Source organism: Rhinopithecus roxellana, chromosome 1 (genome assembly GCF_007565055.1).
Source record: "Rhinopithecus roxellana isolate Shanxi Qingling chromosome 1, ASM756505v1, whole genome shotgun sequence".
NCBI classification, from domain to species: domain Eukaryota; kingdom Metazoa; phylum Chordata; class Mammalia; order Primates; family Cercopithecidae; genus Rhinopithecus; species Rhinopithecus roxellana.
The window spans coordinates 182,812,644-182,831,788 of NC_044549.1; the positions used below are offsets into that span (position 1 = coordinate 182,812,644).

General features: G+C 38.3%; 1 protein-coding gene across 30 annotated transcripts in view; it reads left to right on the top strand.

The window, feature by feature from the left end:
* CEP63 (centrosomal protein 63) overlaps positions 1-19,145 on the top strand; it is a 137,266-nt gene that overhangs the window by 47,913 nt on the left and 70,208 nt on the right. For all 30 annotated transcript variants that reach the window (XR_004058388.1, XM_030934193.1, XM_030934114.1 and 27 more), the window contains 4 exons: positions 4,461-4,556; positions 5,390-5,512; positions 10,246-10,359; positions 18,899-19,132. Coding sequence is in view for 29 of the 30 variants with exons in the window: in XM_030934193.1 (XP_030790053.1) it covers positions 4,461-4,556; positions 5,390-5,512; positions 10,246-10,359; positions 18,899-19,132 (567 nt within the window). In the remaining variant the exon portion in view is untranslated. The remainder of the gene's footprint in view (positions 1-4,460; positions 4,557-5,389; positions 5,513-10,245; positions 10,360-18,898; positions 19,133-19,145) is intronic.

A 19,145-nucleotide genomic window follows, 5' to 3' on the forward strand; every position in this document is an offset into this window, starting at 1 on the left:
GTGGGATTCATCCTTGTTTGCATGTGCCAGCAGCAGTGGTAGCAGTAGTGCAGTGGGAGACACACTTGTCAGCTATGGCAGGGTTCTGGTGGGTGCCAGGGTGCTTGCCTCCCTGAAGGTGTTCACCACAGTGGAGGAGGGAACACAGCTGGGAGGTGAGCGGGGGCCCCTGCTGGCAACTGCACAGTGGCACTGGTGGTGGTGTTGGCTTGGGGGCAGGGCACTGGCGGTTGCAGGTCTGTGTGCCTTCTCTGTGTACTGCAAACAGGAGTGGTTGCTCTGTGCAGGGGAGGATCTGCTATTCTCTGTGCCTAGTTTCACTCCTGCGGCAGTGTTGATGCAAGAAAGGGGCACTGGCAGAGGCGAGGCTGGCTGGTTTTGTGCCTACCAAGGTTCTGTCTGCAGTGGTGGTCAGTGGGGACATGGGGGATGAACTGCACTCCTGCCACAGCAGTGGCAAGGTGGATACATGTACGCTTGCCTGTTGGTGAGGCAAAAAAAGCAAAACCTGCTGGCATAGGCACATGCCAGCAAAGCCATGTGGGGAGTTGCTATGGGCCCAGAGAAGCTGCAATATGGGGACGGAATGTACAGGCTGGTGCATAGCCATGGGGGCCACTCCTCTGGAGCTCTCAGCTGCTCAGGCATAGTCTGCTAGCACAGAAGCTATGATGCAGTCCCCCAGGCCACCCAAGGCTGCCCTGTAAGCATGTGTGGCCACGTTGGGGCCCTGGGAGAGGCCAGCAGGCCATGGGATGTTCAGGTGAGACTGGCCCCATATGATGGGCAAGACCACTCTGCACAGTTCGGGTCCAGCAGTTGCCTTAGAGCTAAAGTCTCCTATGGGAGCCAGTTAAGCCTAAGGGGATGGCTATCCCTGGCCATGCCCCACCACCCCACCACAGATACTCCCGCACCAAACTCTCTGGGCTCCATATCAGCTGGCTTGCTGCTCCTATCACTTCTCTAAGTGGCTCACCCTGTCAACTTGAGTGTTCATGGTGGTCGAGGGGTCCCCTCCTGCTAGGGTTCCAGAGGCCCGTGGGAAGAGTGGGTTGCTTCTTGCTAGTTCAGCTCATCTGTTTTTCCAGAGTTGTTTGGGCCAGCAATGAGTCCAGGTACGTAGTAGTCGCCTCGTGTACGGTTCCCAGCTTCCTCCCCCTTCACCTCAGCTTCTGTGTCTTCTCTCCATCCACTCTTAGTGACCGCCTCTGAAGATCTGTTAGGAGCACACCAGTTGTCTCAGTCCTTCATTGGCAGCTTTTCCTCCTGGCTGTGTCTAGTCAGCCATCTTGTCCTCCCCCTGCTTTTTTTTTTTTTCTCCTTCTTTGTCTTCAATTTTTAAAAACCTTGGTTAAAGAACTATTTAGACTAAGTTTGAGAACTCCCTAGTCAGTTCCCCTACTGTCAGCGGATCTTATGAAATCATTTAAAGTTTTTATGATTCTGCAGGTGTGTCTGGTCTAACATGTGATAGAGGGCCAAAAGGCCACACTACTGAAAATTAAAGGAGGGGTGTATGTGTATGGGTGTGGGTGTGGTGTTTTGAGGGTTGCCTTTTCTCTTGGTTGTGATATGTTAGGAGTAATGGCTGTTACATACTGATGTGCTTGATGTGCTTTGTCTTTACGGGTTATAGCAGTGTAGACACGAGTCTACTCTTGGGATAATGTTTCCCTTTTTTCTTCTGTCTTTGCTAAAAGCTATTGCCCATTTCTACTGATCATTGTAGTTACCCCTTCTACCTACCATACTTTCTAATTTTGCATCTTCTGGTGGATTGTGGGCTAGGAAATATGAATAGTTAAGACTCTTCAGCTTGTTTTAATCAAATAGATGAGTCCTGATGATCTTTATCAAAGCAAAATAGGTGGACTTAGGGTCAGTCTCTTGTCTTTTCTTTTTTAAAATGTTCTTTTCTTGCTAGTAAAAGCAGTAGCCATTGGAGAAAATTTAGAAAAGACAAACTATGAAGCAAAAAATAATCATAATGTCTTGAATCAGAGTTAATCTGTGTTAACATTTGGTGTATTTCCTTTAAGCTATGTAAGTAAACTTCAGTAAAAATCCTTCCCAAAATTGGGATTTTAGTATAGTATACTTTTTATATCCATGTTTTTTAAGTGATAAGCATTTTGCATGTTAACTGTTTTAATACAGCTTAATGTTTGCATATTTTATTATGTACTTTCATTCATTATATTCGTTCACAATTTATTTATAAACATTTAGATTTTTTCCAGTTTGTCCAGTTTTTATAAAAGAACAAATCCCTATTGACAATTTCTGGTTTTTTTTTGAGACTGAGTCTCACTCTGTTGCTCAGATTGGAATGCAGTGATGCCGTCTTGGCTCACTGCAACCTCCATCTTCCGGGTTCAAGCAATTCTTGTGCTACAGCCTCACGAGTGGCTGGGATTACAGGCACCTGCCACCAGGTCTAGCGAATTTTTGTATTTTTAGTAGAGATGGGGTTTTGCCATGTTGGCCAGGCTGGTCTCAAACTCCTGACCTCAAGTGATCTGCCTGCCTTGGCTTCCCAAAGTGCTGGGATTACAGGCATGAGCCAACATGCCTGGTCCCGACAAATTCTTAACATCTACATTTATTTGCTTCTTTTCCTTTTTTGTAGAGACAGGGTCTCACCATGTTGCCCAGGCTGGTCTTGAACTCCTCTGGGCTCAAGTCATCCTTCTGCCTCTGCCTCCCAAAGTGCTGAAATTATAGATGAGAGCTGCTCTACCTGGCTCTACATTTATTTTTTTTACATGAATTTCTAAAAGTAGTGTTTACTAAGTCAAGGTTAAGAATATTTATGAGTGTTTTAATATACACTCCCACATTGCTTTCTGGAAGTCACGTGCTTTGTATTTCAACACTTTATAGGTCTTTGATTCCAAATAACTTACCCACACAAGTCTTATTTTATAAGATCTTTCCTAATTTGATAGATGTAAAATGCCATTGGATGTTTTCCTCTGATTACCCGTGAAATTAAGTCTTTTTTCATGTTTATTGGACATTTATATTTTTGTGGGAATCATTCTTGTCCTTGAGTTATTTTTCTGTTGAGAGCTTAATACTTTTTACAAATTTGTAAGAGTTTTTTGTATACTAAAAGTTAAAAGTCCTTTGATTTTTTGTAAATATTTCTCTGTTTATTTACCTTTTAATTTTGTTAATTGGATTTTTTTAAAATAGAAGTTTTACATGGTTAAATGTATCATTTTAAAATTACTTTTTCATTAGTTTTAAGCTCAGAAAGTTTCCTTTCATCCAGAAATTTAGTTACATCATTCACTTACATCTTTTTTTTAAAAACTAGACTTTTCCATTTTATTGGCTGTATTTACCCATTCTTCCAGTTTGAACTTTAGAATGACTTTTTCAAGTTCTCTTACAAAAATAAATTCCACTATAATTTTTTATTGGAATTGCATTAACTCCTCATTCTTATAAATAGTTTATTTCTAGTACTTTTAAGAAATTTACTGTTCTAGATGGTGTTTGTTTACTCCCTCCTGTTACCTGTTTTCCCTCTCCCTTCCTACTTACCAGTAGATGAAATTCTAGCTGGTTATTGAAAGAATTACTTCTGGATATTTGTGGAGGTGAAGGCTTGGCAGAAAATAGATGTCTCTGGTATCAAATCATTGAAAAGTGGGCTAGGATAACTTCCTTACCATGGTTGGTGGAACTCGTTTCTCTGAAGTTGGGCAAATGGTAAAGCAGGCACAAGCCTCCTTTTTTTTTAACCTGTCTGACATTACTCTTCGTAGAGAAATTATTCTTAAAGTCTTCTAGATTTTTTATGAAGTATTGCTGGTTTCCAGGGCTCTCAAAACTTTATATTTCTTATTTTCTTGAGATTTTTTTGATGAAAAGGGTTGAGTAGAATAATCAGACAGAGAGAGACAGTTTCGGCTGGGTGCGCTGGCTCACACCTGTAATCCCAGCACTTTGGGAGGCCGAGGCAGGTGGATCACGAGGTCAGGAGTTCAAGACCAGCCTGGCCAAGATGGGGAAACCCCGTCTCTACTAAAAATACAAAAATGTGCCAGATGTGGTGGCATGCACCTATAATCCCAGCTACTCGGGAGACTGAGACAGAGAATTGTTTAAACTTGGGAGGCAGAAGTTACAGTGAGCCGAGATTGTGCTACCGCACTCCAGCCTGGGCGACAGAGCGAGACTCCATCTCAAAAAGAACAAAAAAAAAAGAAAGAGAGTTTTCATCTAAACTTAGAAATTCTAAAAACTAGTTGTTTGTTCACTATTTTTTGGCAATGTTAAGAATTATTAAATAACTAGGTATTTGACTTCCTAAGAAGTGGGGTAACCATATATATGCATTTGAGAACTTGAATTTACAAATAAATACAGAGATTATTTTATATTTTTATACCTCAGGGATGTTGTTTCAATGCTAATGAAAAATACTACCACTTTTCTGCTTTTAGGTTGGAATGTTGCATCAGCAGGTAGAAGAACATGAAAAAATCAAGCAAGAGATGACCATGGAGTATAAGCAGGAGTTGAAGAAACTACATGAAGAAGTGAGATTTTAGTTTTGTTAAATGTCATATATGTAGTTCTCTCTCTTTCACCCTTGAGAACTTTGTTAATGAAAGCCACTTTCTACTTTGTGAAGTGGAAAATATATACTGTATGGAAGATACAGGAGTGGGAATCCATTTCTCTGTTCTTTAATCCAGGTAGAGAGGTTTGCCTAATTGTAGGTTTGCTGCTACCTAGAAGAGATGCTAAAATATGTTTCTTGGTTGAGTACCTGAAAGAAGTTAGGGCTGTTTTTGTGTAATACTGTGAAATACTTGATACCAAAAATTACATTTAATATTTTAATTTTTATCAGTTACTAGATTATAAATAATGGAGGATCCAAAATTTAAGAAGCATTTTGGGATAAATAAGTAAGAAAATTCTGTCCATTAACTCAATTTTATTCTTCAGATTTGGAAAAAACTGCTTTTATTCTGATTTAATTGCAAAGTATTCTTCTCCTGCATCCTAAATATCAGTGCTCTGCAAGAGCATGGCTTTGAGAATCACAGACCTAGAGGAAAGAAAAAGAGTTTTTATTTGCGGCTTTTATTGTGGGGCTAGGTGGTAGGGTCTTTAAGTGCAAGGCTATTGTAATAAAAAACTTTTGTTTAAAATTTTAAAAAAATTTTTTCTTTGAATGTATTTCTTTACTAATGTTTGTTTTACATATTTAATTTTTAGTTTCCTTTTGTGTTTTAGTTTGGAAATCTAACATGTTCTCAGTAATACTGGTTAGCACTGCTCTTGTTTTCATAATACAAATTTTTCTCACCACTACTCTTTATAAATTCTTAAACTTTAAGTATAGAAATAACTGTTTCTACAGTTAGGCATACTGAAGAGAAGCTACGAAAAGCTTCAGAAAAAGCAAATGAGGGAATTCAGAGGAAATACCAAAAATCACAGGGAAGATCGGTCTGAAATTGAGAGGTTAACTGCAAAAATAGAGGTATGTTCATAGTAATAATTTGTTCATAGTGATTGTCAGCCTTCATGTAGGAAAATGCTGTTTCTAATGGCACTATTTTCTGAAACCAATTTTCTACCATCTTTAGGACTGCCACTAAGCTATTTCAAAGGTGAGAGGGTGATCCACCATATGTCCTATCATCATCTGATTCCCTGTGGTTAATGGGATTACTGGCCATCAATAATTCTCAACAGGGCACTACCACCCTTGGGGAGCATTTGCAAATGTATGGAGGCCTTTTTTTTTTTGGTTGTCAAAATGACTGAGCATAATAAAACTGGCATTTAGGGGACAGGGACCAGGGATACTAAATATGCCTAAGATTGTTCCACACAGGAAGAATTATTGTACCTCAAATGCCAGTGTCTCTCTCATTGGGAAACATTGACCACTAGTTACAGACAGTCCTCTATGGGCATTGTTCTTGTCTTATATATCATTGTATCTCAAGCACCTAATAAAATGGGGGCTTAGTAAATGTGGAAAGTACATAGCACTTTTTGTACAAAGTAATCTCTGTATCAGATCATTCTCAATTCCCATTTAGATGTAGTAAGGCATTCACTTCCTTCTCTGCTGACTTTATTTTTATTAAGACTGAATAACTCCATGATTGTTGCATATATTGAGAACTTAAGGGGAGGTGGTGAGCTAATAGTACCAAGAGTAGATGAAGGAGCAGCACAAAGCTGTCACTCTCTTCCTCTATCCTTGCCATTAGTTTTTCAGTGGACATAAGAATTCCCAGGGTGCTTTTAGGCTCTCAGAAATGCTGATCCAGCAGTATGGCTAGGACCTAGGGATCTGCATTGTATCCAGCTCCCCTAGCTTATTCGGATTTGAGAAACATTGTTCAACATCTTTGTGTGATCACTTACAAGTTTTTACTCACAGTGACCTGTCACCCACAAATGCCAGTATATTATTGTTACTTAAAATTATAATTTCTGTGTTTAATATTCCTTTATATCTCAAATTTTTTTACATTTGAAGAGCTTAGAATCAGAAGACTGCAGATGCTGCTTCCCTTCCACCCTTTTCGGCAATACCTTTTCCCCCCAAACCCTATATCCTTCTTGCTTCTCATTGCCACTTCCTATTTTCTTTCCTTTCTACCTCAAAAACCCCATCTTTGATTTTCATGTTACCAGCCTATGCTGCCAGCCAATGTACATAACAACCAAAGTAGTCATCTTCTGATCTCTGGGTTATTTCCTTGGCTCATTGATTTCAGCACCCAGCTCACTGTCAGTTCTCTCCAACATTACTCTTACCATAACTTTGAGGATCTCAGGATCTGGAGGGATGATGCTTGTAATACTCTGACCTTACAGTTTCTTGTCTTTCTTTCCTCCATAGGTAGTTTGATTATCTCTTTGTCTCATCTACTTATTCCCATTGCCATTCCTCAGCTCTTGTCATTACCAATATATGCCACCCCTCTAGAATCTCATTTTCAAGCATTTAATTATCAGACTACCAATCCCTATCTTTTCAGCTAACTCTCTCTAGTCCTTTGACTCTCAGTAATCATTATCCATCCCTTAAAATGATTGAATTCTGCCGCCTTTTTACTGCTCCATTATCTACTTAGTGTTCTCACTTATTGGTCTTTAGCCAGCTTTTAAATTCTGTGATTACATTTTTAACTTTCCCTTTCATCTCGTGTGCTCCTCTCTTGCTTCCTCATATTTGCTTGGCAGAATCACAGATCTGCTTAAGTCCACCTTTCTGCCCACTCTCTATCTGTCACGTATCACTGAACATGGCTGGAGAAAACCCCAACTATACTGTCTGATCTCACTTTAAATTCATGGTCCCTAACCTCAAATGGGTCCTAATGCTACCTGGAATCGTACTGTATTTCCTCTCATCTCCTGCTTTCCACAATGAGTATTTCAGACTTCTGCTTTTCTCCTCAAACTCTCAAACCTATTCCCACATCCTCACCTTTGGGTTATATCTTCCTTTCTGTGTATAGACTTCCAGCTCTGTGTCCACCCACCTATCTGCATCTGTGCCCATGTACCCTGCCTGCCTTCCTGGAGGAACTACCCATGCCCTCCCCCTTTTCTACCCAAGGCATTACTCTAGTAGTTCAACTTATCTTTTCTGCACCCTTAATTTTTTCTCTCTACTGGATATTTTTTACCAGCATCCAAATTTCCCTCCTCTTAAATATCCTCTCTTGACCTGTCTCTTCCTCCTCTGCCCCATTTTATTTCTTTCATTTTATAACTAAAAAATTACTTCCGTTATCTATACTTGTCTCCAGTTCCTCTTGTCTCATTTTTCTTATACCCACTCAAGGCTTTTGTTCCCTCACACTGCAGAAGCTGTTCACATAGAGGTCACCAGTGACTTACACATATCCCAGAGCCTGTGGGCTGGTCCTCATCTTCCTCATCCTACCTACAGCTTTGTAGGAGAGCTGGTCTGTCCCACCTCCTTACCCACTTTCTTGACTTGGCTTGAGAAAAACCACATTTCTCTCATTTTTCTCCTTGTTCATCACTCCTCAGTCTCCGTTACTCCTTAACCTAGGATCATGTCATTGGACCTTTCTTTTTTTTTTCCTGTCTATGCTCACTCCCATATTGGTCCCATTGAATTTCATAGCTTTAACACTGTGTATATGCTGACAATTCAAAATTTATATATCTAGCCGAGACCTTGCCTCTTCATGACAGAATAACTTTCAACTGCCTGTTTCCCATCTCCACTATGATGTCTGAAATGTGTCAAACTTAACATGTCCAAGCTAAAGGTCCTGTCTTTCTCTTCCTCATCTCCCCTGATTCATGTTTTAGTTGATAGCAACTTGGTTTGCTCGACCTAAAACCTCGGAGTCATCTTAGACTTCAAATTAGACTTCTCTTTTCTCAGCACAATAACCAGAATGATTCTGCTGTAATGTAAATCAAATTATATCACTTCCTATACAAAAACCTTTCAGCAGCTTCAGGAAGGGGATCATCACACACCGGGTCCTATTGTGGGGAGCAGAGGGAGGAGGGATAGCATTAGGAGATATACCTAATGTAAATGATGAATTAATGGGTGCAGCACACCAACATGGCACATGTATACTAATGTAACAACCTGCACGTTGTGCAACATGTTCCTTAGAACTTAAAGTATTGGCCGGGCGCTGGTTGCTCAAGCCTGTAATCCCAGCACTTTGGGAGGCCGAGAAGACGGGCGGATCACGAGGTCAGGAATCGAGACCATCCTGGCAACACTGTAACGACTAAAAATACAAAAAATAGCCGGGCGAGGTAGTGGGAGTCCAGCTACTCGGAGGCAGGATGGCGTGAACCCGGGAGGTGGAGCTTGCAGTGAGCTGAGATCCGGCCACTGCACTCCAGCCCGTGCGACAGAGTGAGACTCCGTCTCAAAAAAAAAAAAAAAAAAAAAAAAAAAAAAAGAACTTAAAGTATTAAAAAGAAAAAAAGCCTAAGTTATCCTAATGCCTACGTGGTCTCATTCTCATACCTTGTCTTCTCCTATTTTCCCTTTCATTCACTTTATTCCAGCCACACCAGTCTCCTTTCTCACCCTTAAACACACCAGGATGCTCTTATTTCAAGGCTGTTCTTTCCACCCAGAGTATTGTAACTTCACCCTCATCTCCCTAAGTGTTTACTTAAATGTTTTTCACTCAGTCTGGCCATCCCTTTTAAAAATTACAACCCCAACTCTGAAGACTTCATGCTCTGTTTTCTCCAAATCGTGTATTACCGTCTGCTATACCATACAAGAGATGTGTCATCTGTTGCCCCCAGTTGAGTGGGACTAGGGTTTTTGTTTTTTTTGTTAAGTATTGTATCCCTGACACCTAAAGCAGTACCTGGCATATATAGTAGAATGATTGATTGATTGAATGAATGAATAAATGAATGAATATCAGAAATTTGGTTAACAACAGTTATCTTAAGGAGCCTGAGACTTCTGGAGTTGAGGATCCTGGAAGACAGTGATAGAAAGATTGAGTTTCCTTTCCCTTTGATTTGCCCCATTTTCATAAATATTGAAACATTTTCTTGATCATGCAATTTGATGTTACTATTGATTCATCATTAATTTTGAACTGTTCGGCTTTGGGTTACAAATATCTGTTAAAATTTAGTACAGATTTTCTTTGTTATTCAAGCCTTTGCAGTTCCTCTGTTGAGATAATAAAAATTTGGATATCAAAGGATATTGTATTGTCTGAATGTACTTGGTTCTTGAGTTTTAGATACTGAGAAGTAAGATTTGGGTTACCAAAGGACTTATCTGAAAATTTAATCTGTTCAATTCCTGGGTCTGGATATCAAGAATTTGGATAGCGAGGGATATCTGTAATCATACTTTAAAATTTTAGTTATCTTAACATCAGTTTTCTGAAAATTCACTAGAAAATTATAACAACCCTTAGGTGGCAGCAAATCAATGAAAAACATCTGAATCCAGTGCTTAGCATCTGCGTTTCATACTCCTCACCATTAGGGTGTTAAATTTAGAAAGACAGATATCCAGAGGCACAGTATGTGAGGAATTTAGTGTTACTCTCTAGCTCTGTTAGCTAAGTGAGTAATGGGTCTCCTGCTGTGGAGAAAGGTGCGAGCGTACCCAGGGACATGGGGAGAAATTAAAGTAAAAGGGAGTCTGGGAAGTAGTGACAGTGAGGAGAAGCACTCAGAAATTAAGTACTCTAATTGCTTCCTCAGGAATTCCGTCAGAAATCACTGGACTGGGAGAAGCAACGCTTGATTTATCAGCAACAGGTATCTTCACTGGAGGCACAAAGGAAGGCTCTGGCTGAACAATCAGAGATAATTCAGGTAGGCCTAAGACTTTTTAAAATAATGAGAAGCAGATAGGTTTTGATCAAGTTTGAACTACCTTAATGCAGTGTCCTGGTACCATTTAGCCTCTTTCAGTTTTTCTCCACGAACTCTGCTCTCTTTCTTGTTTAGGTAGCCTCTCCTCCTCAGCATCTAGACCCAGCTCCTCCTTCCCTCCTGCCCTCACACATGCGTGTATTCACTCTCCTGTCCAGGCTCATGTCTTTGTGCCGGCTTGCCGCTTTGCCTCTTTGCTTGTTTCTGACTTGCTCACCCACTCTCTATCATTGTCTTGCTTACGTAGGCTCACTCTATGCTTGCATCCATGTTCACTGTCCTCATCTTGGTCCCTGGCTTTGTCGCCCTCTCTTCCTCCCCTCTCTTTATTCCTTACCACAATCCCATTCCTCCCTCTGTCTCCTTTTCCATGTCTTTCTGTCTCTTGTTAGGTCTCTCAGCTCTACTATAGTCCGTGCCTTGCACCATCCCTATGGCCACTGGGATGTCTTGGCCGAGGTGCCTCAGCTGGGGAGCTTCAGTTTGTCTGCCCGTGCGGACAGATGTGGAGAGAGTCACATGGCAATGGTGTGCACACTAACTAAAAGTGGTGTCTTTGTGGTAACAAAAATACTTATTTTAGAACACGGATAGAAACTTTTCTCTTAATGACTTAAGCAAAACCAAAAACCAGAACCTATTCAGCTCATTCCTTTTTCAGTTAGAATCAAGAACATAAAGGAAACTAAAAAAAATTGCGATCATCTGTTATGTGCTAGACATTGACCCAGTGCTGCTTCTAGACAATTTTTGTATGTGTTCTCTGTTTAATATTATGATAATCTGTCAAGGTTGGTAGTTATCTTAGTTTTATAGAATGAGGGAACAGACTGGGTAAGTTGAAATAGCTAGAAGGGAGGTTTTTTTGTTTTTTGCTTTTTTTGGCTTTTTGGATTTTTAAAAATAATCTGCATTTATATGCTGTTTTAAGTCTCAATAATGCATTAACTTTTTGTTCATCTCCCTGAAATATCAGCTGTCTGATAAATTACCGACAGTGGCTCTGCTGTGAGTGACTTCATTCAAAATGATAGGAAAAGTTCACAACAACTGCAAGGAAGAAATTTATTTTTTAGGCCACAGCAAGCTACGCAGCCAGACAGACCAGTGAAATCATGAGATGTCTAGACCAGTTTTTTTACTTGAATGCCAAAGCACTATACAGACCTAATAACTATAAAGTATTGTTTTATATATACATATATATATTTTTTTCTTAACAACAACAAAAAAATTTGTTGGTTTTCGTGAGATGAGTTCTCGCTACATTGCTCAGGCTGATCTCAAATTTCTGGGCTCCAGCTATCCTCCCACCTTGGCCTCCTAAGTGCCAGGATTACAGGTGTGAGCTACCATACTTGACCAAGATATTGTTATATTCTAGTTGTAGGCTTCAGATTGATAAAAAAACAAATTGAGTCTTAATTTTTACAGTTCTCAATTGTTTATCCATGGAGTATTATTGATTATAGAGTCTCTTTTCACATTACTGTTATTCTATTCCAAATTACTATTGTGATTATTGACTCTACGTAATAAAAACTTCATTGTTAGCAAAAATGGGATTTTTACTTACTGTAATTCAGCTGTAATTCAGCTACAGCTAGAGTAAGAAGTCTTTCAAGAGCCAACATTTGTTTTTCCTACTAAGGGTGTTTGAATTATTCTTCTGATAGTTTTGTTTAACCTAAAACTATCTGATTGTTTTATAAAAATGTTACATATAAATGTATTTATCTTTCTCCCTTGGCAAACTAAATAAAATTAAATCTTTCAATGATTCAGTATATACCAGTGCTGTATGATCACCAGTTTTTTAAACGTCTAAATAAACTTATCTATATCCATTAATGAGCATTAATAGTTGTCATCTTGTAAGTCTTTATTTTAATTGTGGTAAAATACACATAAAATGTTCCACCTTAACCATTTTTAAATATATAGTATAGTAATGTTAACTATATGTACATTGTACAACAGATCTCTAGAACTTTTTTATCTTGTCAAACTGAAACTCTATACCATTCCCTACTTCTTATTTTTGGGTGGAATATTACAGAGCAAATCATAGATATCATCTTATTTCCAAACAGGTAAGGACTTAAAAAATAACTACAATATATCAGTATCACATAATAGAATAATAACGTCTTAATATAACTTAATATCCAGTCTGTTCACATTTCCCCAGTTGTCCAAAAAACTCTTTTTACAATTGGATGTTTGAGTCAGAATCCCGTCAAGGTTGATATATTGCATTTGGTTGAAATGTGGGTCACCATTGAACAATAGCAGTAGAAAACCTGGGAGACTAAGTGGATATTAACCTACCCTTCATTAAAAAAAAATCTTTGTATAATTTTTTTTTTGTATGTTTTTAACATCTAAAAGTATAATTCAGAAACAACTTCTCATTCTTTGACATATATTTGCTTGAATTCATTTCTTTTAATAAGCTATTAAAATTACATAATACATGCTTATTTTAGAAAAATGAGAAAATGCGGATAAAATGAGAAATAAATGAATCACCCATAATTCTACCGTTTAGAGATTTACCATGAATAAAATTTTGGTATAAATTTCTTCTGACTTTGTGTATGCTTACATACAGTGTGCAATACATTCATGTACTTTTGGTAGGAAAAACCTATATGCACTGTGAATGGGAAGGGAGGGGTAGTTGCAAACTTTAAAAAATACTGACAGTAGCAAAGTGTTGATAATTTCTGAAGTTGTGTGATAGGGGTTCATCATCTTACTCTCTCTATATTTGTGTATGCTTGAAATTTTCCATGAAGTAATAACTTTAAAATATATAGAATGCTTACTATGTGATCAGGTACTATGCTAAGCACTTCACAGCTTTAAAATTTTTCCTTTTTAAATATGACATGTCAACAAATTTGTAATCATAATGATTACATAGAAGTCCACCCTATCGTCAAACGTATGATGACATTTGTAACCAGTCTCTTACTGTAGAACATTTAGTTTTTTACTTTTCACTTTTGTAAATAGTGCTTAGATTAACATCCTTATATAAACATTTAGGAATATATATTTTCTTAGGAAATGGACCTTGAATTGGATTTGCTGTATAAGAGTACATTCAAATATTTTAATATACATTGCCAAAGTTTTCTCCAATGATGGATTGATAGACTTTCTTTAGTAGTATGTGAGAATATCCATTTCCTCATATTTTCCCTACATTAAGCACTATTATTTCTTTTGACTTTCCCCACTTTTAGGCTTGTCTTTGCTAATCTTATAGGTGAAAAAAAATGATATCATTGTTTTAATATACATTGTTGTAATATGAGTGAGGTTGAGCACTTTTTTCGTCTGTTTATGGCCATCTTCATTTTTCATAAATTATTTGTGTCCTTTATTCACCTTTCTTTTAGGATTTTTTTTAAATCTTATTTTATTTTCTTTTTTGAGACAGAGTCTCTGTTGCCCAGCCTGGGGTGCAGTGGCCTGATCTTGGCTGACTGCAACCTCTGCCTCCCGGCTTCAAGCAGTTCTCCTGCCTCAGACTCCTGAGTAGCTGGGATTACAGGTGCTCGCCACCACGCTCAGCTAATTTTTGTATTTTCAGTAGAGACGGGGTTTCACCTCTTTGACCAGGCCGGTCTTGAACTCCACACCTCAAGTGATCTGCCCATCTTGGCCTCCCAAAGTGCTAGCATCACACCTAGCCAGATGTTTATATTTTACTATTCTGAAAGAGCTCTTCATACACTTAAGTATGAAGTATAAGTCCTTTGCTATTATGTTACAGTTGTGTGTGTGTACTCAATTTACCTTAATTTTTTAATGGAAATACAATTATTTTATAAACAGTTAATTAGAATTACTTAATTCTATCAATTTTTTCTTCAGCGTTTCTATCTTTGATACCATACTATAAAGTCTTACCTAAGTCAAATTTCTTCTAATGCTTTATCATTTCTTTTTAATGCATTTTATCTAAAAATTATTTTAGTGTAAAGTATTTGATAGGGATCTAAATTTGTTTTTTAAATGGTTATATAATTTACTGAGTATAACGTTTTCAGGAACAAAATGATTCTAAAGTTCATATGGAATGATAAATGAATGATACTAGCCAACCTTTTTTTTTTTTTTGAGGTGGATTTTCGCTCTTGTTGCCCAGGCTAGAGTGCAGTGGCGCAATCTCGGCTCACTGCAACCTCTGCCTCCCACTTTCAAACAATCCTCGTCCTCAGCATCCCAAGTAGCTAGGATTACAGGCGTTCACCACCATGCCCAGCTGATTTTGTGTTTTTAGTAGAGATGGGGTTTTACTATCCTAGTCAGGCTTGTCTCGAACTCGTGACCTCAAGTGATCTACCCGCCTCAGCCTCCCAAAGTGTTGGGATTACAGGCGTGAGCCACCGCGCCCAGTCGCCAACATTTTTTAAAAAAGAGTAATGGGGGATGTTTGTTCTATCAAATATTAAAATGTATTTTATTTAAAAATACAGTTGTTAAACTGTAATGCTAGATGTAATAACAGAATGGTGGTTATATAGTATAAGAAAAGGATCAGTACAGTCTAAAACCAAGGTCATTTATGTTTAGAAGGCAACAAATTGCCTGCTGCTTTTTCTTTTGCCTACATAATGCAAAGGAAATGTTTAAGGAAAACTTAGAGAACGTTAGGAACATTTGAAAAAAATTAAAATATTAAGCCAGCATAAAATATAAAATATTTACCTGATAAACAGTATGTGAAAAAAGTAGAGGTTGCTCTATATGTTTTCCTTTTGAAATGCTTAGATGAGCTGTAAGATACTCTTCAAGTTAATTTTAAATCCACTTTAATTATATGTATATAAATGTATTTATAAGTATATATGTTATATTTTTAAAAGCATCCTTTTGCTGTCACAACTTTTGAAGAAAAAAAGACCCTAACTCAAATGTTAATCTGTTGTGTTGGTAGAAATATCAGAGTTCATTGAATTGACTTAGACTTACTGTTTAAAAGTTCGTAGTAGCATAGACACAACAGTGATAACAGGATCTTAGTGGGAGCTGTGTTGTTAGCAGGCTCTTTAGGCTGCTCTCTAGTGGAAATGCTCCAAGGCTGTGGCCTGCACTGGCGCATTTGGAGTTGACAGTGATGGGGAGCTTAGTAAGGGATTGATGCTTACAATGGCCATACCTTTATACTGGGATTCTTTGGAAAATAAAAAGCCCTGTTGCTTCATATCACATTGTTCATAGTAATCTCACTATCTGGGAAAGTCCTTTTCTTGAAGCACCAGGAAGTAGCTATCACACATCCAGAAGAGGATTTGAATTCAACCCCCAGTCCCCAGTTTCTTCTCCACTCTCCTTCACCCTTTAGCTGCCCACACTGGCCATTTGTTTCAGTTTCAATTTCAGTCTCCCTGATGTAAATTGCCTTCTTGATTGCTTCGTTTAACCACCTCTGCTGTGATTTGTATTGTTGAAATAACTCTACCCACTCCAATAGAATGCTAAATGTTAGATTAATAAGAGGAATGCCTGTTTCTGGCTCAAAGAATTAGTGGTTACTGCAAAAAAAAAAAAAAAAAAAAAAAAGTTTAAAAATATGCCAGCCTTAAAATACCTCTAAAGCCAGATAATTATCAGAAATAATCATTATTTTATAAGTATTTTAAGTAATTATTTTTGACTTTCTTAGTATTGATGAGGTATTCTTGAGATTATTATAATGCTAATAGATATTGGTGAGTCACATGTAATTTAAAATTTTCTACTAGTCACATTAAAAAGTAAAAAGGTGAAATTAATTTTAATAACTCAAGATGTCAAATATTACAACATTTACTTTACTTTTTTTAACTGAGTCTTTGAAATCTTTAACTGAATTTGTGTTTTACAGTTAAGAGCACATCTCGCCGGGCACGGTGGCTCAAGCCTGTAATCCCAGCACTTTGGGAGGCTGAGACGGGCGGATCACGAGGTCAGGAGATCGAGACCATCCTGGCTAACACAGTGAAACCCCGTATCTACTAAAAATACAAAAAACTAGCCGGGCGAGGTGGCGGGCGCCTGTAGTCCCAGCTACTCTGGAGGCTGAGGCAGGAGAATGGCGTAAACCCGGGAGGCGGAGCTTGCAGTGAGCTGAGATCGGGCCACTGTACTCCAGCCTGGGTGACAGAGCCAGACTCCGTCTCAAAAAAAAAAAAAAAAACATCAATTCAGATTAGCCACAGTTTAGTTGTGCAGTAGCCGCATGTGGGTGACTGCAATGGTAGTGCAACACTAGTGTATTCTAGGCAATGAAAATTTAGAGTTTGTGCTTGAGTTGATTATGTACTTTTCACTATGCTTAAAAAACACTGTATTTTTGTGTGACCAAAATAGTAAATCAGTGAAAGAAGGTTATGTTCTTCATTCTTCAAAACTGAGAAGTTTATTAGTATTTAGCAAATCTAGAATCACTGGTTAAAGTATACCTTGGTTTGACTATTAGTTTATTATATCAATACTGAGTTTAAGATCACAGATTTGAGTTGATAGTATTAGGTAGCTCTTGCAGTATTAGGAAGATAGTGTTTTGCAATTATGTAGTATCTGAGTGCCCATTTGGGCAGTGGGTTTCTAGCTGTGTTTTGCTAAGACCCAGGGCTGCTGTACAGATTACGGGTAGGACTAAGGGACGTTTCAGTAAGCTGGGCTCTAACCCTTTGCCCCTTCTCACCCTCACCCATTCTCTGCATTTATTTATTCTGCACAGGAAACCTTTCCTCTTTGAAAAAAACGTTTATATTATATTTAAAAGTTTGGAGACAGTTCCATGCTTAGCAATTGTTCTAGTGAATCTAAACCTAAATGTTGATGTTCTTCCTTTATACCATTGTAGGAATCTGGTTAAAAAAAAAAAGGCTCTTTGCACTGAAATCTTGATCAGTAATTTATACAAACAGTATTTGTCTGTCTCTTCACCTCTCTTCTACCCTCTTTCTGGCTTATGGGAAGTTTTTAGCATCTACTTTATTTGACTACAGTATACAGTACAGGATTTGGACCTGTACTGCAAATAATAAAATCTTTAAATCTGCAACAGATAGACTTCCCAGAGATATTTCTACTTGTATTTCTAAAATAAAATTGTGTGCTTTTAGCTTTAGAAATATTTAGAATAAGGGAAGTTTACCTCCACAGATTATTTATATTCATCTTCAGTGTGTAGATGAAGTACCAGCCAGGATGCTGGATTAAAACTTGTAAATACTGAAAAGTTTGGAGCTAAAACCCAATATTGGGGGATGCATAGCCTAAAACATAGTAGTCAGTAGATATATCATAGAGAGAAACTAATTTGAGATGTACTATATTTGTTTACCTCTTTTAACTCAGGAAGTGTCCAAAACCTGATGACAGAACCAATCTCTCCTCCCTTATAAGCACCTTTTCTTCCAATAAACAAAAATCCACAATTTCCCCATTTCTCTGAATTTAAAGAGCATTTTATGGTTACTTTGACTAATCTAAATATGAATGTTTATAATGTTAAAACAGAATAATTACAACATGCTCCAGGTGGCGGGGGCAGGGGGCGGAATTTAAACTACAAATTTAGTGATTTTGAAATTCTAATTTCTAAACTTCCATCAGAAATATAATAGTGCATTATAGCTCCTATTTCCTATGTTTTAAATAGGAAATAATTCCAGCCAGGTTGCAGTTGAATTTCTGTGTAAGTAGGTAGAATACTGTAGCATCTCTTCTCCTGAGGAATCCCTTTACTTTATCCATTCTTTTCTATTTATTTATTTCTTTGAGATAGGTTCTCACTTTGTCACACAGGCTGAAGCGCAGTGGTATGATCTTGGCTGTCTGCAACTTCCGCTTCCTGGGTTCGAGTGATCCTCTCATGCCACCATGCTTGGGTAGTTTTTGTATTTTTTGTTTCTTTGTTTTGAGACAGAGTCTCATTCTGTCACCAGGCTGTCATGCAGTGGCGCAATCTCGGCTCACTGCAACCTCCGACTCCCTGGTTCAAGTGATTCTACTGCCCCAGCCTCCCAAGTAGCTCGGATTACAGCCACGCGCCACCACGCCCAGCTAATTTTTGTATTTTGATGGGGTTTCACCATGTTGGCCAGGATGGTCTCGATCTTCTGACCTCGTGATCCACCTGCCTCAGCCTCCCAAAGTGCTGGGATTACAGGTGTGATCCACCGCACCCGGCCAATTTTTGATAAAGACAGGGTTTCGCCATGTTTCCAGGCTGATCTCCAACTCCTGAGCTCAAACGATCTGCCCACCTCAGCCTCCCATAGTGTTAGGCTTACAGGCATGAGCCACCACGCCCAGCCTCTCAATTCTTTCTTACCCCTTCTCAATGTATATATATTTTAGTGAGCCAGTGCTTTATGCTTTTATGGAAATAATAGTTTCATTTTAGTCTTATTCATTGATTATTTTATAATTTCCCTTTTACCTATTGATTGATAGTCTGTGTTTCTAGGCTCAGCTCGCCAATCGGAAACAGAAATTAGAGTCTGTGGAACTTTCCAGCCAGTCAGAAATTCAACACTTAAGCAGTAAACTGGAGCGGGCCAATGACACTATCTGTGCCAATGAGTTGGAAATAGAGCGCCTCACCATGAGAGTCAATGACTTGGTTGGAACCAGTATGACTGTCCTGCAGGAGCAGCAGCAAAAAGAAGAAAAATTGAGGGAATCTGAAAAACTATTAGAGGTCTGTTTTAAAA